Source organism: Lepisosteus oculatus, chromosome 1, assembly GCF_040954835.1.
Source record: "Lepisosteus oculatus isolate fLepOcu1 chromosome 1, fLepOcu1.hap2, whole genome shotgun sequence".
NCBI classification, from domain to species: domain Eukaryota; kingdom Metazoa; phylum Chordata; class Actinopteri; order Semionotiformes; family Lepisosteidae; genus Lepisosteus; species Lepisosteus oculatus.
In genome coordinates this window covers 17,657,342-17,677,093 of record NC_090696.1, presented here as the reverse complement: position 1 = coordinate 17,677,093, position 19,752 = coordinate 17,657,342, and the positions used below count along the sequence as shown (strand labels likewise).

Below are 19,752 nucleotides of genomic sequence, written 5' to 3'. Positions count from 1 at the left end.
TGGAGTTGTGTGTCTTTCGGGAAGGGTCTAAAACACAACGGCTTCATCAATTCCACCGAAGACTACAACGAATTACATAACCCAGCATGTAGCAGTAACGCTATAACCCGTAATCTGACATTTGTGCGCATTTCTCGTTTGTCAGCCCCGTTCAGCGACACAGTTCCTTCAAAACCTTGCAAATATTTCTGAAAAATCACATGGCAAAAAAAACAACAAAACAACAACAAACGCATACAGACCCGCGACTGTAATCGGATGTGATTATTGAATTTGATACTAAAAAACGAAAATGGAGTTTAGATTCCAGAAAGAATGCTAACACACAGGACAACCTGATGACTCGGAGAGAGGGACGCGAAGTACGATTGGAAAATGACTTTTCAGATAGATTCCGTTTGCAATTATCCAAACGTATATTTTGAAATTCTGATATAGAATATATTATAGTCTCAATATGCCCATGATAGGCGATATTGTATATACATTCACGGAGATATATCGTATTTATTTTTAGGCAGGGCAAATACAGCATACTTCCGTGACATCTTTTTTAAAAAAATGCCGAGTGTAATAAATACTGCACAAAACGAAAGGCTTTAAAAACCCAGGAGCTCCATCGTGACACGATCACGGCACTGCATCTGTTTTTTTAACGGTCTTACCTTTCGCGACTGGCCGTTGCTGATGCTGGCACAGCGTTTGGGAAAGTGTCCGGCCGTCACAAAGAAAAGCCTTTTTCCTTCGCCCGGCGCGCTGTTATCTTGTACTTTGCGGCGACCTGCTCCTGAGGTTCAGTCAGTCAATGCGAGCCCCATCTGGCTAATTATATTATCAATACTCGTCCGCGCCGCGGTCTGGGCAGGGAGCTGTCTTGCGAGCCTAGTGCTGAATCGGCTTCGGAACCCCCCAAGATTTTATTAAATATACATGATGAGGTATTTTTTTTAATAACTGCACTTGCACGCAATGTGTTGTGTTTTTGTGTGCTGTTGTTGTTTTGTTGTTGTTGTTTTTTTTCGACCGGTGCGTCGTTTCCCTTCCCCTGTTTTAAAACCCAATCCCCAAGTACAATCTGCAGTCACGCCCCGGACCAATTGGAGAGCGACCCGCTCGGAGCATCACTCCTTAAAGGGACAGCGCAGTCACCTCCAGGGAGGAAACCCACATACGGCAGCTGGAACAAAACAGCCCTGGCCCTGAACGATCGTGATTTTCTTGTCTAGTGATCTTTCAATCGCAAACCTTAATGACTTAGAACGAAACACTAAAATGGCTAAAATGGGATGTTTTCAGTGTCTGAATCAGGTTCTAATTGTGAGGGTGCCCTCTAAAACGTACAGAAACCCGGGCTGTCTATTCCTAAGCTACTTTATATACTGTACGAGGAGTGGCATTCTTAATATCTGCAGCTTTTATTATAAGGAATTATTATGAATATATTAACTCATTTCGTTGTAAACAAAAATGTTGCATTGTCATTATCAGTGGTTGGCATTGCTGCCTAGTAACACTGAGGCCCTGGGCTCAATTCCGGGTCTGGGGTGATGGATTGCCGTCCCGTCCATGGTATATCCTGCCTTGCGCCCGTTGCCTGCCGGGAAAGGCTTCAGCTCCCCCGCGACCCTGAATTGAAATAAGCGCTTAGAAAATGTATGCCAAGATTGCGACAACGGTTTTTTCTGACTGCTCGTGATTACTACTTGCAGTACCTACTCCTGTACCGAAGGTGGCGATATTTAGTAAACTTTAGCTTTGCGTTTGGTGCGGTTTGTCCCTCTCGCGTTCCACTCCCTGCTGGGGGAGGCGACGGCGGGTCTTCAGCGAGGCTCAAATACAGAAGGCAAGTAGAGGCGAAGGTAAGTTGGTGTTTTGGGCAAAGAAGCGCGTCTTGAAGCAGTGGGAAAGCAAAGAATAAAATAAGTAAAGAAAAGTCCGGATAAAGTTGGTAGTGTCGTGGGAATGATGCTTTCCGGCAGTCTTAAAAACAGAAAGCTTCCAAGTATTTACAGGGAACTACTGTATTCCCAGACGGTAATGTAGAATTAAGTGCCCGGGTTATCGAGTAGCTCAATGTTTAGTTGTTTTGAAAGATACTTAGTTTTCTGCGCCTTTTGTCAGTCCTTGTCCATAAAACCTGCTCGGTTCCGAAAGTTTAACGGAGTGGACGAAAACAGGCTCGTTATTGGCAGCGGTGGCGTTTGCACGTCACCTGTTTTATAGATACTGTATCTGTCGGTCAGCGTTTCTGTCTGCGTGTGTGTCACCGCGGTCCGCCCGTCTGTCGTGCGGCCTGCGGCTCGTCAGCAGGGGGAGAACACGGCGTTAATCGAAGGGGCTGTTCCGCAGGAGCTGCGATGTGTTCCCTGGCGCTCTTTCCTCCACCGCTGCCGGCTGGCCAGGTCTCCCTGTACGAGTCCAGCAACGAGCTGGTGTCCGGCAGCACGCTGGACAGTTACCAGAGACAGGTGAGCCCCGGCCAGCACAGGACCTCTCCGGATTGCTGTGAGCGGTGCTGACTTGTTTTCGATTCATGCGTAGCAAGTATAGTCCATTTATACGACATGATACGTAGATACTTGTTTGCCAAGTGACTAGGTGCACAAGGAATTTGCTGTGAAGATGCAGCCAACAGATGAGTTGAGTATGACCTCCCTAGACAAACATTTATATCACTCTAGATATAAAACGTATTGTACTGCAATAGCACACTCTAGGGTAATAGATTTAATTGTTATAAGGTAAGGGGTATTTCTGAAAGGTATAGTCATTTTCTAAAAGATAAGCAGTATCTGGGACAGGGTGACAGAAATAGCAGGTTGAGTGAGAAGAATAATCAATCCGCCCCCCTGGGGCTACATGTGCAAGTCGCACTGGTTCAGTGTTTCACTGAAGTACAGGAGCAGTGAGCTGCCCGGGATCTGAACCCACAGCCTTAGGTGCACCACCAGCCTCTGCCTGCTTGGTGGCCTGTGCACAGTGTGCTGGGAGGTTCTAAAGCACAGCTTGTAGTCTTAGATGTTACCCTGACCTTCTGTAGTGCTGGCAGGTGCTGCTTCACTATTTGCATGCGATTCCAGCAAATCACTCTGTGTGGCTAAAGTGGGGTTGGCAAAACAAGTCAAGTGTCACTGCAAGCGCTGCTAGAACATGGGATTTTAGTTACATGTCATGTCCATAAGCTTCTACTTCTGTGAAATGGTTTTGAGTAGTTTTAGAAGCCCCGTTGCATCTTACAGCTTGTCCATGCCGCGTTTTACTCTGTGTGCTTTTCCCGGACCCTTGTGCTGTAGGAGTGGGACCCGCCCTCCCTGCTCATTCCCAAGGACACGCTGAAGCCCCACAGCCGCCTGGAGTGCAGCAGCAAGGCTGCCTTCATCGACCACCAGGAGGCGCTGTGGATGAGGAGTGCCAATGCCTGGTAGGTGTGCCACCCATGTGTCCCGACAACTGTGGGCAATCGTGACTGCTGGTGCATGTCTGTCTTAGAACTGTGTCAGTGAATGAGGGGAAAAAAATAAATGTGACCTTGTGCAGTCTTTGTATAACATTGTTATTCCTTGACGATGGGGCTGTAGTTGACGTTTGACTGTCTTGGTCTTTAATATCCTGTACAGACAAAGGGTTGTAAAGAATGCCTAGAGCATTAGCAGCATGTGTCTCACCCCCTCCATTGTGTATTTACACTTCTGCCATCTGGGAGACGCCTCTGTGTAACAGACTCAGGAAATCTTTCATCTGCGCTGCAGTACCACTGTCAATGTAAAATAACTCATAACTCCAGTTACACTACTGTACATCCTTTTCTCTTGGTAATGTTGGTCTGTCCCAGATGTATTATTGTGTTGGATTCTTTTTAAAAAATCTAGACTGTGTGATTAAATTCAATCCCCCAGTTTGACATTTTTTTAAATGAACAAGTAAAGGTGAAGAGAAGAAAGCAAACCTAACATTTCGGCTGTGGAGCCTTCTCCGGGTGCCACACCCTTTCCTTTCTTCTCTTTTCAGCACGGAGTAAACCTTTACTTGTTCCTTCGCAGCCTCCGCATGCTGGCGCAGCTACCCATCTGAACATTTTTTAAAATGCTCACCTTTTGATAAAAAAATCTACATTGGAGCGCAACAAAGTGCAGGCAGTGTCTGTTTCTGAAGATATCACACAAGAGCACCTGCGCAATGTGATGAAACGTTGCGCAGGGGGAAAACAAGTTTCCCCCAGAGGATAAGAAAGCTTGAGTAGAATTGGTCGACAGGTTGAAGCTATCCTGTGTCACTGCGTGCGAGTAAGCAAGAATAATAAGAATGCGCTGTTCCCTTCTGCAGGCGTGATGCGGGGCTCATGGGATTGCTGGATGAGATCGCCAACTCCGTTGATGAAGGTAGGAACAGCAGGATCTGCCGCTGCACAGCGGGGAGAGCTTCCTTTTTGAATCCTGCCGTCTCTTTGGCTTTGAACTTCAGCACAAGGGAGTTCGGATGTGGCAAACTGTAGTCAATTAGGATAGAAATATCTCCTCTTTTTTTCCCTCCAGATGTTATTTATCTTGCTCTGTTTGAGCAAGTTTTCTGTCTGTCTCGGGTCACTCACTGGTGGCAGTAGGAGCGGCAGCTCTTGTGTTTTCAGTCTGCTAGAAGTAACTGATATGTAACAGTAGAATATACCTTAATTAATATTCTTTTACTGTTGGATTGACACATGTCGCAGGGAAGGAAAATCTTAAAAATCCTAGAGAGAAGGCCTGTAGAGTCAGCTCTGTGGAGTCTAGCATTTCATATTCGAAACACCATAGGAGACTTGACACTACCCTGTTCTGTTTTGAAAAAACAAACTTACTAATTTAATTCAGTTATTCAGTTCTTTATTGCCATGTCACCAAAGTTGGGGGAAAAAAATTGGAATTTGCCCCATTGCAGCCCAGATAATCAAAAAATCACTAATAACATAAATGTTCAGCTGTCAATTCCATTTCCTAAAAAAATCACTAAGAACATAAATGTCCTGCTGTCCAGTAAATAATCCCAATTAGGATCCCATTCAGGTGTTTCTTGAAAACGTCTTCAAATCATTAGTTTTAACAGCATGGCTGGGGAGAGAGAGTTTTTAATGAGGTTGTTCTTTTACTGGAAGTGGGCGCATGTAAGCTTTAGTCCTACTCCAGTTAAGACAGACTTATGCCAATAGATTAATATTTCCAAATTTATTTCAAGCCTTAATGACTCCCTCACTCCAAGTTGAATTGTGTTTGCAACAGTGTTGACTTTGTAGCATGCAAAGCTTTGGCCTCTGGGCACCACTGTGCCTGGCAGTGCAGACCTGTAGTGACAGGTGTGTCTGGCGTGTCTGCAGTGCCCAGGTGGATGGCGGTGGGATCCGGCTGCAGCCTGGCCCTTCTGCGATGGATGTCTTCCTTCCATGGCTCTCTCTTCCCCCATCTCGCTGTGAGTGCTTTGCTTTCAGCACCTCTCTCACCTCCGGCACAAACCTGGCAGGCTGTTCAGCTAATTTCTGGGGGTCTAATTCACTGAGATATCAGCCTTTATTGTGAGTTTATGGTGTGGGTGAACGTAGGTACAGAAGGAAAATAAATGTGCAGTCTAATTTAACATCACCTGCTGTAGCGACAATGGGAAATCCTCAGTCTCTGCCAGTGCACTTTCTTAGACAAAATCACTTTCAAGCCCTCATGGGAAATTCAGTCCAATTTCTTTAACTCGAGATAAAGTCCTGTTCATTTCTTGTTGTGAACCTTGTGTATTCTTGTTTCTGTACGAGTAAATCTCTTAAGCTCTGTCTGTTGAGGACCTTGTCTTGAGTTGGTTGCATTTGGTACACTGTTTTATATTTATTAAGCCTCCAGAGAAGGCTGAGCTTTAGATTGCAATGATTATATTTTCTGGGGATTTTTTTTCTCCTCTCCTTTCTAGCTGAGCAGTGAAGACATGGTAGTGGAATTTTCCCAGGTGCTTGATTGGTGAGTAATTTAAATGTCCTTTTAAGTCTTTTGAAAAAGATTGAGAATGGAGACACTCGCACAGTGTTTACAGCTGATGAAGATGTGTAGCTAGCAGAAATGTGGGCAAAATGTTCTGTACCTTAAAGTCGTAGGTGGTCATAGGGGGTTTTGTGGGGTAATGTAACTGAATATCCTGAGTGTTAAATAGTATATAATTGGTCAGCACGGCAATGTAGTGGTTAGGCTTGTTGTCTCACAATGTTGGGGGCCCTGGTTTGAACTGTGGCTCTGGGGTACGATCTGTGTGAAGTTTGTATTTTCCTCTGGTTTCCTCCCACAGTCCAAAGACATGCTGGTAGGTTAAATGACTCCTGGGAAAACTGGTCCTGGTGTGTGTGTTTGTGCACGCGTGTCACTATGTATCCTGTGGTGCTGACTTGTGCTCATTGCTTGTCGGTATAGGCTTCAGCTCCCCCACGATCCTGAATGTATCTGTAATGGGTGATTAACCCCTTCTTTACCAGGGCCAACTGCTCGGTGCGTGGATTTGCCTGGCACCCCCACACCGATAAGTTTGCTGTGGCTCTCTTGGATGACTCTGTCAGGGTGTACAACGCCAAGAGGTAAGAGACCCCCAGCTCTGCCCCAATGCATCTGCGCAGGACTGCCAGGATGCATGTAGTGGAACAACATCACAGTGCTCCAGGATCCTTTAGATTGAGAGGCAAAGGTGCAGTTTCAACCTGTAGGCCTGCTACCATGGTATGTTTTAGCAAAGGAATGGCTTTGCTGCCCTCCTTCCTCCTCTTTTCCTTTTCTTTTGTCTGTCACTCTTTTTTTCCTGTGTGTGCCATACACACTCTCTCTTGTCTCTCTGGCCTGGCAGCGCCACGTCGCCCACCCTGAAGCACCGCCTCCAGAGGAATGTGGCTGCCCTGGCGTGGAAGCCCCTGTGCGCGTCGGCGCTGGCGGTGGCCTGTCAGAACTGCGTCCTGGTCTGGCATGTCGACCCCACCTCCCTCTCGACCAGGTGAGGGAGAGCCGAGGCTGGCTGGAGCCCTGTCGACCGGCCCGCGCGGAGCCGTGTTAATAAACGGCAGGGAGCGGTGATCAGGGGTTCTGGAATCCCAGGCGGGACACTGCGTCTGAACCCCTGAACAACATGCTTAACTCTGATTGCCCATCTGTATGAATGGGTCCAGTGTAAGGCGTCATGCATATATGGATGACACTTTTATGAGAGTAATAGAAATCGGGGCCATTCATATAGAGATGGCACTGTTTCATGTAGTGTCAAACAAAAAAAAAAACAGAGCATACACGAATACACTCACCAGCACATGGGTCCCAGCGCAAACGCCAGAGATATCACAGCTATAGAAGCTATTTGGAATCCATGGAGGGGGGAGTGACTGCTCATTATAATGTGGTGGGACATTATACACTCGCTATCTGTTTCAGAGACAATCACAAGTTGTTTTTTTTTGTTCCTGAGCTGTCTTTCATCTCCATCATGAATTTAGTGGTACAAGGAAGACCTGGACGTGTGTCAGTGACGCCTCAGAAACCTGTGCAGTCAGTCGATCACTTTGCCCTTCTCAGTGTTCAGTTCCAAATGCCAGGTGTCCCCCCAGACAGGCCTGTTACAGTGCCGGGGCTGTGGTCCCTGATTTAGCCTGTGTTTGCTGCTCTGCTGTGGTTTCTGTATGGGTGTCTGGATTTCTCCGTGTCTGTCTCTCCACATGCAGGCCGTCCTCGGGCTGCGCGCAGGTGCTGTCTCACCCAGGACATTCTCCAGTGACCAGCCTGGCCTGGGCGCCCAGCGGCTCGGTGCTGCTCTCGGCCTCCCCTGTGGACACTGCCATGATGGTAGGCCCCGTCTCCATTCTCCCTTCTGTTCACACGGGCCCGTTCAGGCAGACAGACACCTGCCTAAAGGGATTTCTGAACAATCCCACCTTTAAAGACATTCTAGATGAGTAGATTTTTTCCTAGAATGGCTAGGCAGGATTTTCTTGTATTGCATTGATTTAAGTTTCTCACCTTTTTAGGTGTTATTACACTCGGCTATGTGTGACAACAACAGTGTCCTTGGTTTCAACTTGATGTAGCAATGCTGATGGGAGGAACGAAATTCAGGGCTCTCACCAAGGGGATGTAGAGGATTGTGCAACGCTTAATAGTTCCCCTGCTGGGAAAGCAGCCCCAGCCATTTGATAACATTCACGGAACAGGACAAATGGACTCCCTGTCCCCTGCAGGTGTGGGATGTGGCTGGAGAGAGCTGTGTGCCCCTCCAGCGTGTGGGTGGTGGTGGCGTCACCTTCTTGTCCTGGTCACCAGATGGCAGCAGAGTCCTGGCCTCCACTCCTTCTGCCCTCTTCAGGTGACGTCCTTGGAATTGCTCTGTGAACAGAGCCACCTTATCTATGGGGGGTGGTATCAAACACATTAATCATACCACAAAAATCTTCAGCCCTTTGAATGACTTTGTGTTTTCCCTGCTTCACCAGAGTCTGGGAGACGCGCATGTGGACCTGTGACAGGTGGCCCTGTTTGAAGGGGCGCTGTCAGGTAGGCCGATTTGAGTTCCAGGTCTGAAGTTTCAGGATTAAACGGTGATCTTATTCTGGGTGTGTGATGTTCAGTGGTAAACATCCGTCTCTTGTGGCAGACGGGGTGCTGGAGTCCGGACGGGAGCCGCCTGTTGTTCTGTGTGCAGGGAGAGGCTGTGATCTATGCCCTGACCTTCACAGACGCCCCAGGTACTGGAATTGGCTGGATCTTCTGGGAGAAGTTGTGGTGGGGTTGAGGGAGGTGGTGTAGTTATTTGAGCTTCGCCTGTTGCTTTGCAGCAGCTGCAATGAGACCATCAGAAGACTTGTGAAGTGGTCAAAACTAATAGATGGGATGTTTGCAAAGCCTGCGTGCGGACAAATCCGCTGTCTCTTCTCCTTTTTGTGCAATTTGTAATGATTTATTTAGTATTTATTCCATGCTGAAAAGAGAAGAAAGAAAGCACAAAGTTTCGTCTGTAGATCCTTCTTGGGGTTTGAGACTCTTCACAAGTGTCTGTTATGCCTAGCACTGTGCACAAGGTGTCAATCACCAGAAATAAGTGGTTTGTGCCTTCTCCATTTTGTGCTTGGTGGTGTGCCACATACATGTTCTGTCTGAGGCAACATGGCAGAGTCCTGTGTCATCATTGGTGGTGGTGGAGGGGGGTCCCCATTACCTGTAAAAGCGCTTTGAGTGGAGTGTCCAGAAAAGCGCTATATAAGTGTAAGCTATTATTATTATTATTATTATTATTATTATTATTATTATTATCATAACCGTGATGCTTATGGGGACCCCTGTGGTATGGTTAGCTCCTTTTCAAACGTTCTCTTCAGTTTTGCGTTTCAGTGCACGTTGAGTTCTTTTTTCTGACTGGTTTGTTTCCCCTGGGGGGCGTCTGTGCACAGGGGAGCCCCTGGGAGGGGGAGGGGGCTCCAAAGCCGCTGCCGTCGTGGCCGACCTCTCCGAGACCACGTTCCGGACCGAGGATGGGGAGCTCAGGTGAGAGAGCGCGAGCACAGCCGGCGGTCCGAGGTGCCTTCCTCTTCCTATCGCACCAGGAGAGCACCCTGTTGTCTGAACTCGGTGGGAGGGGAGGGGGGGTCAAGCTCTCTTGGGTTTTATGGCGAACAGTGAGGGTCCTGGGACCTGCTGGGGGGGTTACAGTGACCGTGCAGCTCCTCCATCGGGCTTTTGCAGTGTGCCAGGTGAGGAAGGGCCCTGGGGGTGGGCGTGTTGAGGTGGGTGTTTGTACGTCTTGTCCTCTCCCAGTAGATATTTGAGTGGTTGAGGGAGAACGGTCTTAAATCAAGTCATTTTCAAATTGGATGGGTATATAATGAATTGGTCTTTGCACTTTCTGTAACTCTTGAACACTACAGCAGATACTGGCTGGGGAGTTACAGTGTAAAAGAGAAGGAGTCATTTCCTGTCAGTTCTATGTCTGTCTTGACGCAGACATGGGTATTAGTCATTGATGAGATCCTGTTGCTTTTAACCAGGCTAACAGAAGTATTTTAGCAAATGCGGCTGCTGTGCTGTGAAGAGACCCCAGTGAGGGTGATTTCTCATTGTCTGCAGAGTGAGGGTCAATGGCCGCTCTCAGCCTGTTATTTTGACTTGGGGAAAAATCCAAGACGGTTCACGGGTGCCCTTCTCCAATCCTGGGGGGCCTCGGTCTAGCAGGTCTTGTAGGTCCCTTAAGATCAGCAGGATTTTGGGAACTGGGGAAACCTGGTAAGATGTTCCACATACGCGGCAAAAACAGCGGTTTTCCTGGGCTGCCGAGAGCTCGTGGACATGGAAACCGGCACAGCCCCTCGCCCTCCAGGATCAGAGTTGTACATTTTCAGTAGCATCTTTCACCACGGGAATCTCGGGGAGCTTGCTGGGTGGAGCTGAAGCCGTTCTTCACTTGATACGATGGTAAAAAAACCCAACAACAATCGGAGGCCAGGAGACTGAGATCGGGATATCGAGATGAGGCGGTGAGAGAAATCTCCGCCCACTTCATATAAAAATCGAACCGGCTGCCACCTGTGCAGTCCTGCCCTGACAGCGAGAGCCGGCCCGGCGAGATGTCCTTACCTTGTTTGCCCTTCCAAATTTCTCGCACAGGTCTCTGCTTGGGGGGCACTTTTGATATGCATTTGCTTTTTTTTTTTCTTGCCTGTGTGTGTTGATACCGGTGCCGGAGATAAAAAAAATTAAGCTCCCGTCTGATTTGGTCAGGCTTTCATCTCTGCTTCCAGCAGCAGATGTTAGGAAAGCAGCAGAGTGGATTATCTCTGACTCACGTGTCTGTCTCACCGGCAGCCCCAGGCCTGTCGATCTGCGTTGTCACCTAGCCTGCGGTAGCCTTGGCTGGCAATTGACTTTGTGAGCTCGGAGGAGTTTTTCAGCAACTTTGTTTGGTGTGTGAACTGTTCTAGCTGTAGCTCTAACCCCTTTTTCCTCGCAAATCAAAGGATCGAAATGCTTTATTTTTGCCACGTGTGGACGCCTTTTTGGTTGTCCCGCCTTTTATTAATGTAGCTAGAATAATTTAAAAATAATGTTTTTCCCAGCAGTTGAGGTTTCACCAAAAGGTGGCATAGTTGAGCTTTGAAAGATGCTACAGCTGTTATATAACTCTACTCAGATCAGTGTGTGATGTGTAAATTCAAGTTTCATGGATGCACAATTATCAGCCATCCTGGACTGCCTCATGTAATTTCAGGTAAACGAGCCCAGGACTAGAGCTCATATGGGTTTGTGAAACCCAGGATCTTAGCAGCTGCTCTTTTTTGTACCTCTCCTTTTTTTCCCTTCTCTGCTAAACCGTCTTGTCTAAACCTAGATCAGTGGTGTATGAGGGCTGAAGAAGCTGACTTAAAAACAGCAGGCTGCTCTTCAATAAACTAGGTTCAAATATAAACTAAGGTTGCTGCTGGAAGAGGTGTTAGTGGGGCCAGCAGGTGGCGCTCACCCTGTGGTCCATGTGGGTCCTAATGCCCCAGTATGGTGACGGGGACACTATACTGTAAAACAGGTGCCGTCCTTCGGATGAGACGTAAAACTGAGGTCCTGACTCTCAGTGGTCATTAAAAATCCCAGGGCATTTCTCGAAAAGAGTAGGGGTGTAACCCCGGTGTCCTGGCCAAATTTCCCATTGGCCTTTACCAATCATGGCCTCCTAATAATCCCCATCTATGAATTGGCTACATCACTCTGCTCTCCTCCCCACTGAGAGCTGGTGTGTGGTGAGCGTTCTGGCGCACTATGGCTGCCATCGATCATCCAGGTGAGGCTGCACACTGGTGGTGGTGGAGGGGAGTCCCCATCACCTGTAAAGTGCTTTGAGTGGAGTGTCCAGAAAAGCGCTATATAAGTGTAAGCTATTATTATTATTATTATTATTATTATTATTATTATTATTGTTATAAAATTGGTCAGACACTTGTACAATACGCTTGTATTGTATAGGGAACACGGTATAACACAAATTTCATCAATTGAGTCAGTTCATTGGTTCCGTTAAGTTCAGAATGGCCAGCTGTGGTCCTTGAGGCCAGAGGGCGCTGGGATTTCATTGGGAAATTATCTACAAAACTCACCTGCTTAAGTGGTCAAGTCCAAAATTGATCCATATGTAAAAAGAATTGATGATTTACGAGTAACCCATAAGCCCTTGTGGATTGTGGCTTTCCTGGACCTTGGTCAACAGGACATAATGGTTTCAGGTGCAGAACTCAATTAGAGTGAATGTGCTTTTCATGTTTTAAAGATTAGCCCCACCTGGTGAGTCCTTGTGGTCTTTTATTTAGCTGACGAAGGCCTTGAAGAATGTGTGACATTTCTGAGCAGCTGGGCATTCTGCTTCCAAATACCATTCTCTGCCAGTGTTCAAATATATCCATTCTGAATACTGTACGTCCTTTTCCGAACAACGTTTTATTCTGCGTATGGTAGCACGTTTTCTGCTTGCGGTGATGTTTAAAAGGAAAGTTCTGAGGGGGCAGGCTTTGTCTTTGCTCTGTTTGTAGGTTAACAAGATGTTGGAGCATTTAGGGTTTGTGTTGCTCCTTAAAGACGGCAGAAGGGTGAAATCGAAGTGCTTTGTCGGCAGCTCAGTGTCTTGACCCTTCCTGCAGCTGTCCATTACTGTCGGTGTGGATTGTTTTTTTTTCTTGCCAGTGGTGTGTGTTTATGAATTCTAGGGCAACTCTCCTATATCTCCTGCTGAAGGTGATATCTGTGATCGCTGCTCTCTGAGCTTTTTACTTTAAAGCCCTAATTAAAGTGGATGGCTGAGGGGCAGCTTAATATACTTTCCCATTTTATATGCGAGTGGCTTTGTTTTTTTTATTTCTGCCTTGAAAGTAGCTCCCAGTGCCTGCTCTGTTATTGACAAAGAGGCTTTCCTGCTGAGATCTCGCAAAAATAACCTTGAAACTTCGGTCTGGAGGCTCCGGGCTTTTTCTTTCCTTCTTTAATATTAAACATGAAGGAGAACATTTAATGCATTGGTAGAAAGAGGGACACGCATTTTGCCGTCCTTGCGTGTGTAAATGTTTTTGTGCGACACGAGTCGTCCCTTTCAAAGACAAGCATCTTGTGTTCTCAGTATCCGTGATCCCTTGCAGTGAATTCCAAATTCTACAAAAAAAAAAAACCAAAACCGACAACATCACAAAGCCTGGTTAAATGAACACTTGTGTCCAAATTTGAATTTTCATTTTTTCCCTTATTAGAGTTCATATTGCATAAAATAAGGATGCAGGGCAATGTGTCCTCTCTTGACATCTTGTTAAGGTTAAGGTTGGAGCACATGCAAGCATGATATTGCAACTTTTCTCATAGCGGGTTAATGTAAAACCTCCTGGAAACACTGATTTATTACAGATGGTTAAAGCACGCATAAATAAAAAGACATCTCTGCTGTTGTTCATCTTTAATTACCTGAGTGCATTTAATACCCAATGAGTCCATCTCCTGTTGTTCCTCATGGCAGGGTTAGGCCACCTAATACCTCTCAGCGCTTGTGCACTATAGCTTCTCCCACATCCTTGTGAGAAAATTCTGGTGTCCAGATACATTCTTGTTTGTGTCATTGACCCTTCTCTTTTCAGTATATCCATACCAACCCCCTTTTTTTGCAAGTTTTTTTTATGGCTAGTTTCTTTAATCTCTTTATACTTGGAGTTTGGTCGCTGTATTTGTTCATCCCAAGACCGGGTCGGGTCTGCAGGAGACATCTTGATTGGAAGGAAAGCTGCAGGACATAAGTATGTGTGCAGAATTTATAGGTTTCCCTGTGTCTCATCTTCTTGGTCATTTTAGGATCCATTGACTTAATAGGAGTTATAAAAGCCAGGACAGCTCTTCACCCCCATCTTGTTCTTTGACTGGCTGTAGGTGGTCAATCTTGAAGACATTTCTGCTGGAGAAGTTAGCTAGGGGACTGAACCACTAGCCTCACAAGGAAAGGACCTGCATCAATTAACAGGAAGCACAGCCAAGTGAGAAAATGGCGATGTAATACTTCTCCCTGCATTATCACGTGATGCTTTGGTGATTATCTGCTAGCACCAGGTGTTTGAGGATCAGGCGTTTTTCTACTGTTCCTTTAAAGTGTGGGTCTGCCAGCTTTGGAGGGTCAAGTTTGTCTTACTCTAACGACAGCGAGGATCTGTGTGTTGGGATGAGAAGGCGGCAAGCTTCCGTTTTTGTTCTTGGAGCTCAAAAGATCAAAATAAAAAAACAACAACATTTAAGTGAAGTGCTGTTTATCCCTTCAGCCGAGACTATTAACCCACAGTGCCTGTAAATCCTTGTTTAGAGCCTCCACACCTCAGTGATCGCTGTCCTGCTCTGTTTGCCTTCCAGGGTTGGGGGAGAAGTCCAGGCTGTGGCATGGGACCCCCGGGGGGAGAGGCTGGCCGTGCTTCTGAAAGGTGTAAACAAAACTTCAGAAGGAAATAAGTGTTGATCTCCTGATTTTGCCTTTGCATGGTTTCCTGCAGAAGTGAACCCCCAACACGGAGCCCAGCCACTCTTCCCAATAAACTTCATGGCCCGTTTTACAAAGGTTTTAATTGTGCAAGGTTGGGTGCTGTGTCTTGCATAGCCTATGTAACGACCTAGGAGTCAATTTATTTTTCCCCACTCTTGCTTCCGTTTGGCCTAGTTAAGGGAGTGAGGTGTTTCTAGTGGAAACATTTGCCCGGCAGTGTGTTCCCAAGTGTGTGTTTTCAGTTTAACCCCTGTCTCCCGTCTCCCGTCTCCTCCAGGTGACCCAGAGGCTGTGGATCATCCCGCCTTCATCGCTGTGTTTAAAACGCGCACCAGTCCAGTCTTTGAGCTGCTTCCCTGGTACGTCCATTTGCTCGCACGGGCTAAATGTCTTATGCAGGTCTTGGATTGCTTTGGGCAATTATTCTGAAACTGCACTGTGCAATGTGGGAAAATAACCAAGTGGGGATTTTGATGTGCTCGTATAGACTAGAGTGTGCTACAATATTAAGGTGGTCACATCCAAAACTCCTCAATTTCCTGGTACTACTATAGTGCCTGTGCTACCAGGGTTTAAGTATCAACCTTGTGCTTGAGTGTCTGAGTCTGGCCCTGCATGTTGCACAGAGCCAAGCTACTAATTACTGCAAGCTCTTTAACACGCTTGACATATTTTTTTTTTGCTGCTTATTTGTATATGACTGAGCTACCTTTGCTTACGTGAGCATTTGCAGGGAACAGTAGCAAAGCAGTCTTGCCCAGCTAATGAGAGCCAGGTGTCGTTGGCAATGTGACAGGCTTGTCTGACACGTTGTGGTGTGCCTGCTAGCTTGATCTCACAGGGCGCACTTGCACTGACACCCCAAGGGTTCTGATAATGAGGTGGCTTGTTTACAGAGACATGTGTACAAGTAATCAACACCCCCCCCCCCACACACACACACACACACACACACACCCCCACCCCACCTGACATTCTGACATTTTTCACACCAGAGAATTAAGCCAAAAAGAAAAGCTGCAGTTGCCAAAGCTTTCCTTTAATTACCGAGACTCAGGCTTGATTTAAAACAAGGCCCTGATCAGCCACCTCTTTCTGCAGTGCTTAATTAAAGGCAGCGGATGATAATGGGAGCGCTCATGGAGACAGAGGAGATAGCATCTCTTAGGAGCCTAGGGAAAAGAGAGAGCGTTTCTAACGAGGCTGCGGGAAGGAGAGTTTCTTTCTGTAAGATCTCACATGCCTGTTTGGAAATGAGAGCTGACAGTGTAAAATGAGCTCTTGGTGTGAATGCATCAGCTGCGGAGCAGAGGAGGGGAATGGAACGGGACAGGCTGGGATAGAGAGTGAAGGGCCTCTGTGATCGACAGGCGCCCAGCCTCCGTCAAGGGAACCCTCCCCTGCTGGGGCCTCAGTCATCTTTTTCCCTGTTTGTTTCAGCGTTTTGCTACATTTACTCGATTTCTTATCTTTCCACTATTTTGCCCAGACGTTACATTCATTTTTTTTTTTGCATTGATAAATAATGGTCTTAAGAAATGGCTTGATGTTTTGCACCAAGTGGTCTCCTCTCCATTGTAACCTTTCTTGAACATGTTTCTCAAGGTTACTGTTGAGATAAATAGAGATTAAGATTAATAAAGATTAATACATTGTAAAAATATTTTTAAAAAGCTCTGATGGTAATAATGCCAGTTATTGTTGAGATTTTTCTCTCTCCATGATTCACCTTATTTTAACTTATTTTTGTTCAGATGTATTTTTTTTTCTTTTCTGTTCCTGATGCTGTCTCCCCCACATCTTCTCTCCAGGCTGACGTCTCTGTAATGCCATGTAGAAGAATTGTGCATCTACCATAAAATACTTGCATAAGTTTATATACTGCAATATTATATTAGATTTTGGTTATTTTTGTGATGTACTGTGATGTAAAGACATTTTCAATTTTAAAAATGATTTTTGAGTAGGATGTGATTCATGTGGCTGTACCCCTGTGTAAATAAATGACATGGTGTTCAGTCTTTTCTTTCAAAAAGGTACACAAGTGAAATTTGACTACCACTCTTAATCAGTATCACCTTAAGCCCAAAAGAAAACCGTAATCAAGTGTTCTTGTGCCATGTTGTCTCTCTCTTATTCACAGCATCCACATCTTTCACTGCTCTGTATACCTACTTGTACAATATGCATCATTAGCTTCAGAACCTCAGCCCAAGTTGCTTCTGTTTTGACTGTCTGCCCTGAATCCGGTACACTGAGTCTGTAATTCGGACATCTACACTGACAGTATTTGTGTCTCTCTCTCTCAGTGGTTTTATCCAGGGAGAGGCAGGAGCAGAGCCCCGGCTGATACAGTTTCACCCTCATTTCCAGAAGGGAGCCCTACTCACTGTGGTAAGAACCCTGTTTTTTACACTAAACTGGGGACAGCTGCCAAATATGGGCACTTCTCATCCCTGCCAGGATTGGGAATATCCAGCTCTTACGCAGACAGGTGATGTGTTCATCAAGGTTCATAAGAGAGATATATATATATAGAAGAAAAAATATATATTTCAGCAGACAAATAGTATTCCTAGAAAACCCAGAAATGTTTTGTGGAGATTACTTAGGAGTTTGTTAAATATTTGATCGATTTAATTAACACGCTAGTTTTCAAATCCAGCAGTGGAATGAACTGGATAGTCCCAAGTATTGATGGTTTCCATGTGGAAACCCACTCCTTTCACTGGCATTGAGCTTGGGACGACCAAACCCGTTTCTCCAGAGACCAGGATCCCTGGGTTTTCAAATCATCCTACGTCGGGGGTCTGCAGACATGGTCTTGGAGAGCCCCGGTCCGGTTACTCTTGTAGGTCACCCGTTTTAAACACTGGAAATAAGTGTATGCTGTTGATAATCAAGAAAATCATCTCTTCAATTAAGAGAACTCTGGTACTTTGAGGGGTACTTAGATTTAAGTTCTAAATGATCTCTAAACTAATTTGCTCTACAGGTGTTTTTTTTAATTAATCACATGGAACAATTCCATTATCTTTAGTAATTGGGGGTTTCATGGTGATCTAGTGTACCTACTAGATTGGGGTTCTCCGGAGGCAGCACTGTTGAGTCCTGTCCTTGATAACTTAATACTAATCAACCACACATAATTACCTCTTTGCGTTGAAGACCTAGTGTGGATAGAAACATTCGTCTGGAAAACTCCTGCAGGACCTGGAAAGCACAGCTGACCTTTAGCGTGAAACATTGCCTACAAAAACTTATACTGTCCTTGGCACCAGTTCCCTGCCTTTGGGGGATGTCCGAAATAGGGTTGTAGGCAGAGCATGAATAATTGGGGGGAAATACCCAGCATCCCTGACTGATGGCCTTAATTCACATCCTTGTGAACTGAACGTTTTTGGAGGAGGAAAAAGACCTGTTGGGTGGGGTCAATAGAGTGCATTACCCAGAAACCCCACGCAGAATCTGTATTTGATATTTCTGCCCCTGTGTGGAAGAAGACTGTGGTCGGTCTGGGGTGTAGCGCTCTCCCTGTGCTGCCAGCTGAGTTTTCTCAGCTGCTGTGTGCTGAAGGGAACCTCAGGCGGTCTCGCTGTTAATACCCACGCCAGTCTTCGAAGTAATTGAGTGGCGAGGTGAGAAGGCTTTGTGAGTCATGATAGCCTCCTCAACCACCTCCCCCTCCGCCAGGGGAATAACACATCTCCCATAGCTCCTCTGTGCAACCTCCTTCCCACCTTTGTCTTTCTTCTCTGAACAGCAGTGGCTGGCCACAGGGCTGCCTGCCTGCCTGCACGGAGGTTTGTTTTATTCAAGAGGCTGCCTTTAAAGAGCTGGGGTGCAGGGGGAAGGGGGAGCTCTCTTAGCAGGACCAGTGTGGAGTAACCCTGAGAGGGTTTGTCCAAATGAGTGTTCTGGGGGGGACACTGCGATGGCCAGTGCCACACTCCACTTGGGAGGTGGCGTTGATTCGAACACCGGGGACAGTGGTTGGCAAGCACAGCGCAGTGGACTTAGAAGTAGCATTTTGTCAGTTGAGAAAGAGCTTGATGCTGACAGTCCTCCATTCCCCCCCCCCATCTGTGTTTAGCATATCTGATGCCTATGAATTATAAATAAGGCCTTCAGGAGTAGCTCTCCTGTGTCTCCTATGCCTTTTGCTACAACAGTCTAGAGTTGGTGCTGATAATTAACACATCACCCCCTGCTGTACCGGAATAAAGCTCTTTTGAGGGCGTTAAAGACATGAGCAGGAACGCTTTGCCATGTCGAAAAATCACTGCGCTCTAGAGCGGACAGGCGGTTCTGGAGCTGTGCTGTCCTCTGCAGTACGGGGCTGGGGCCCGTTCTGGCCACAGGGTCTTTGGTTCTGATGTGTGAGTGTTGAAGATGGTGGGCGGCCTGGCCCAGTTGACAAGCCTTTATCTGTCCCCTCAGTGCTGGTCTAACGGGAGGATATCTCATGTCCCCTTCTACTTCATGAGTGCCAGGACGCCCCTGCTGGGCCTGGGGGGGAGCCCGCCCCTGCCCTTATCCAGAGCGGTGGAGAATGGGGAGAGACCACTCTACACGGAGCTGGGCTCGTAGGCAAGCAGGCAGGGGGAGAACTTCAGCGTGACGCCGTTCCACTGTGAGCTGGGTGCGGGGCATTGAACAGTCCATGGCTCTGGGCGGGAGCTCGCCTCCACCCCCCTGATCCACTTGGAAGCACCTTCCCGCGTTCGAAGACCGGAACCAGCTGTCGATGGGTCACACCACGGATCAGAGCTGCCTGGCCCAGTCTGAACATGGGTGCAGACTTCTCTTCATGTAAGAAACTGACTTTGGGATGTGGATCTTGGTCATCATTAGAAGTACGTACTGCTAATCAAATTAACTGAACAATGCTGAAGGCTTCAAATGGACTTTTCTGATAGTGGCGCAGGATACTTGTATTTCCTGTCTGCTCTTCTTAGTGTTAATAAAGCATAACTATATCTGCAGTAGTAGTCACATGCAACGTGAGCCTAATCTCATTTGTAATGAATGGCTGTAGACACTTCATTAATATCCTGCAGTGCTACTGTTTATAGTAAATTGAGGATTAATAGAATATCTTTTGGACTTTTACAACAAAAGCATGACCTATTTTTTTAAAAAAATAAATACATCTGCTAAATGCCATTAAAATGTCAAGGCCTGAGAGACTGCATGGAGCACACTGTGTTCGCCGTTCATTAACATACACAGCACTATGGCATA

The 19,752-nt window shown here is 46.5% G+C and overlaps 2 protein-coding genes across 4 annotated transcripts in view; one reads left to right on the top strand and one right to left on the bottom strand.

The window, feature by feature from the left end:
* The window catches only part of map3k12 (mitogen-activated protein kinase kinase kinase 12), a 58,172-nt gene extending 57,416 nt beyond the window's left edge, over positions 1-756 (bottom strand). Inside the window, exon 1 of the mRNA XM_006629369.3 lies at positions 666-756. The gene's annotated coding sequence lies outside the window, so the exon portion shown is untranslated. The remainder of the gene's footprint in view (positions 1-665) is intronic.
* Positions 757-1,773: 1,017 nt separating this feature from the next.
* On the top strand, positions 1,774-19,493 carry aaas (achalasia, adrenocortical insufficiency, alacrimia). 3 transcript variants are annotated; one of them, XM_006629368.3, is made up of 17 exons: positions 1,774-1,859; positions 2,350-2,468; positions 3,294-3,421; positions 4,324-4,379; positions 5,348-5,439; positions 5,926-5,972; positions 6,479-6,577; positions 6,841-6,984; positions 7,703-7,823; positions 8,216-8,340; positions 8,468-8,528; positions 8,629-8,719; positions 9,422-9,515; positions 14,382-14,449; positions 14,786-14,867; positions 16,818-16,902; positions 18,949-19,493. In XM_006629368.3, exons 2-17 carry the CDS (start codon positions 2,358-2,360, stop codon positions 19,096-19,098), a joined length of 1,554 nt encoding a protein of 517 aa, XP_006629431.2. In that variant the 5' UTR covers positions 1,774-1,859; positions 2,350-2,357; the 3' UTR covers positions 19,099-19,493. The 3 variants fall into 3 exon arrangements, with proteins under 3 accessions (XP_006629431.2, XP_015199613.2, XP_015199610.2); XM_015344127.2 differs by lacking the exon at positions 1,774-1,859 and adding an exon at positions 1,901-1,923; XM_015344124.2 differs by lacking the exon at positions 1,774-1,859 and adding an exon at positions 1,962-2,034.
* The last annotated feature ends 259 nt before the right edge of the window (positions 19,494-19,752 follow it).

Bases quoted from the DNA above. Each gene is read 5' to 3' on its own strand.
- aaas (XM_006629368.3), top strand. From the start codon at position 2,358: ATGTGTTCCCTGGCGCTCTTTCCTCCACCGCTGCCGGCTGGCCAGGTC. The intron at 4,380-5,347 runs GTAGGAACAGCA...GCGTGTCTGCAG, and splicing joins CGCCAACTCCGTTGATGAAG to TGCCCAGGTGGATGGCGGTG. The intron at 8,720-9,421 runs GTACTGGAATTG...GTCTGTGCACAG, and splicing joins GACCTTCACAGACGCCCCAG to GGGAGCCCCTGGGAGGGGGA.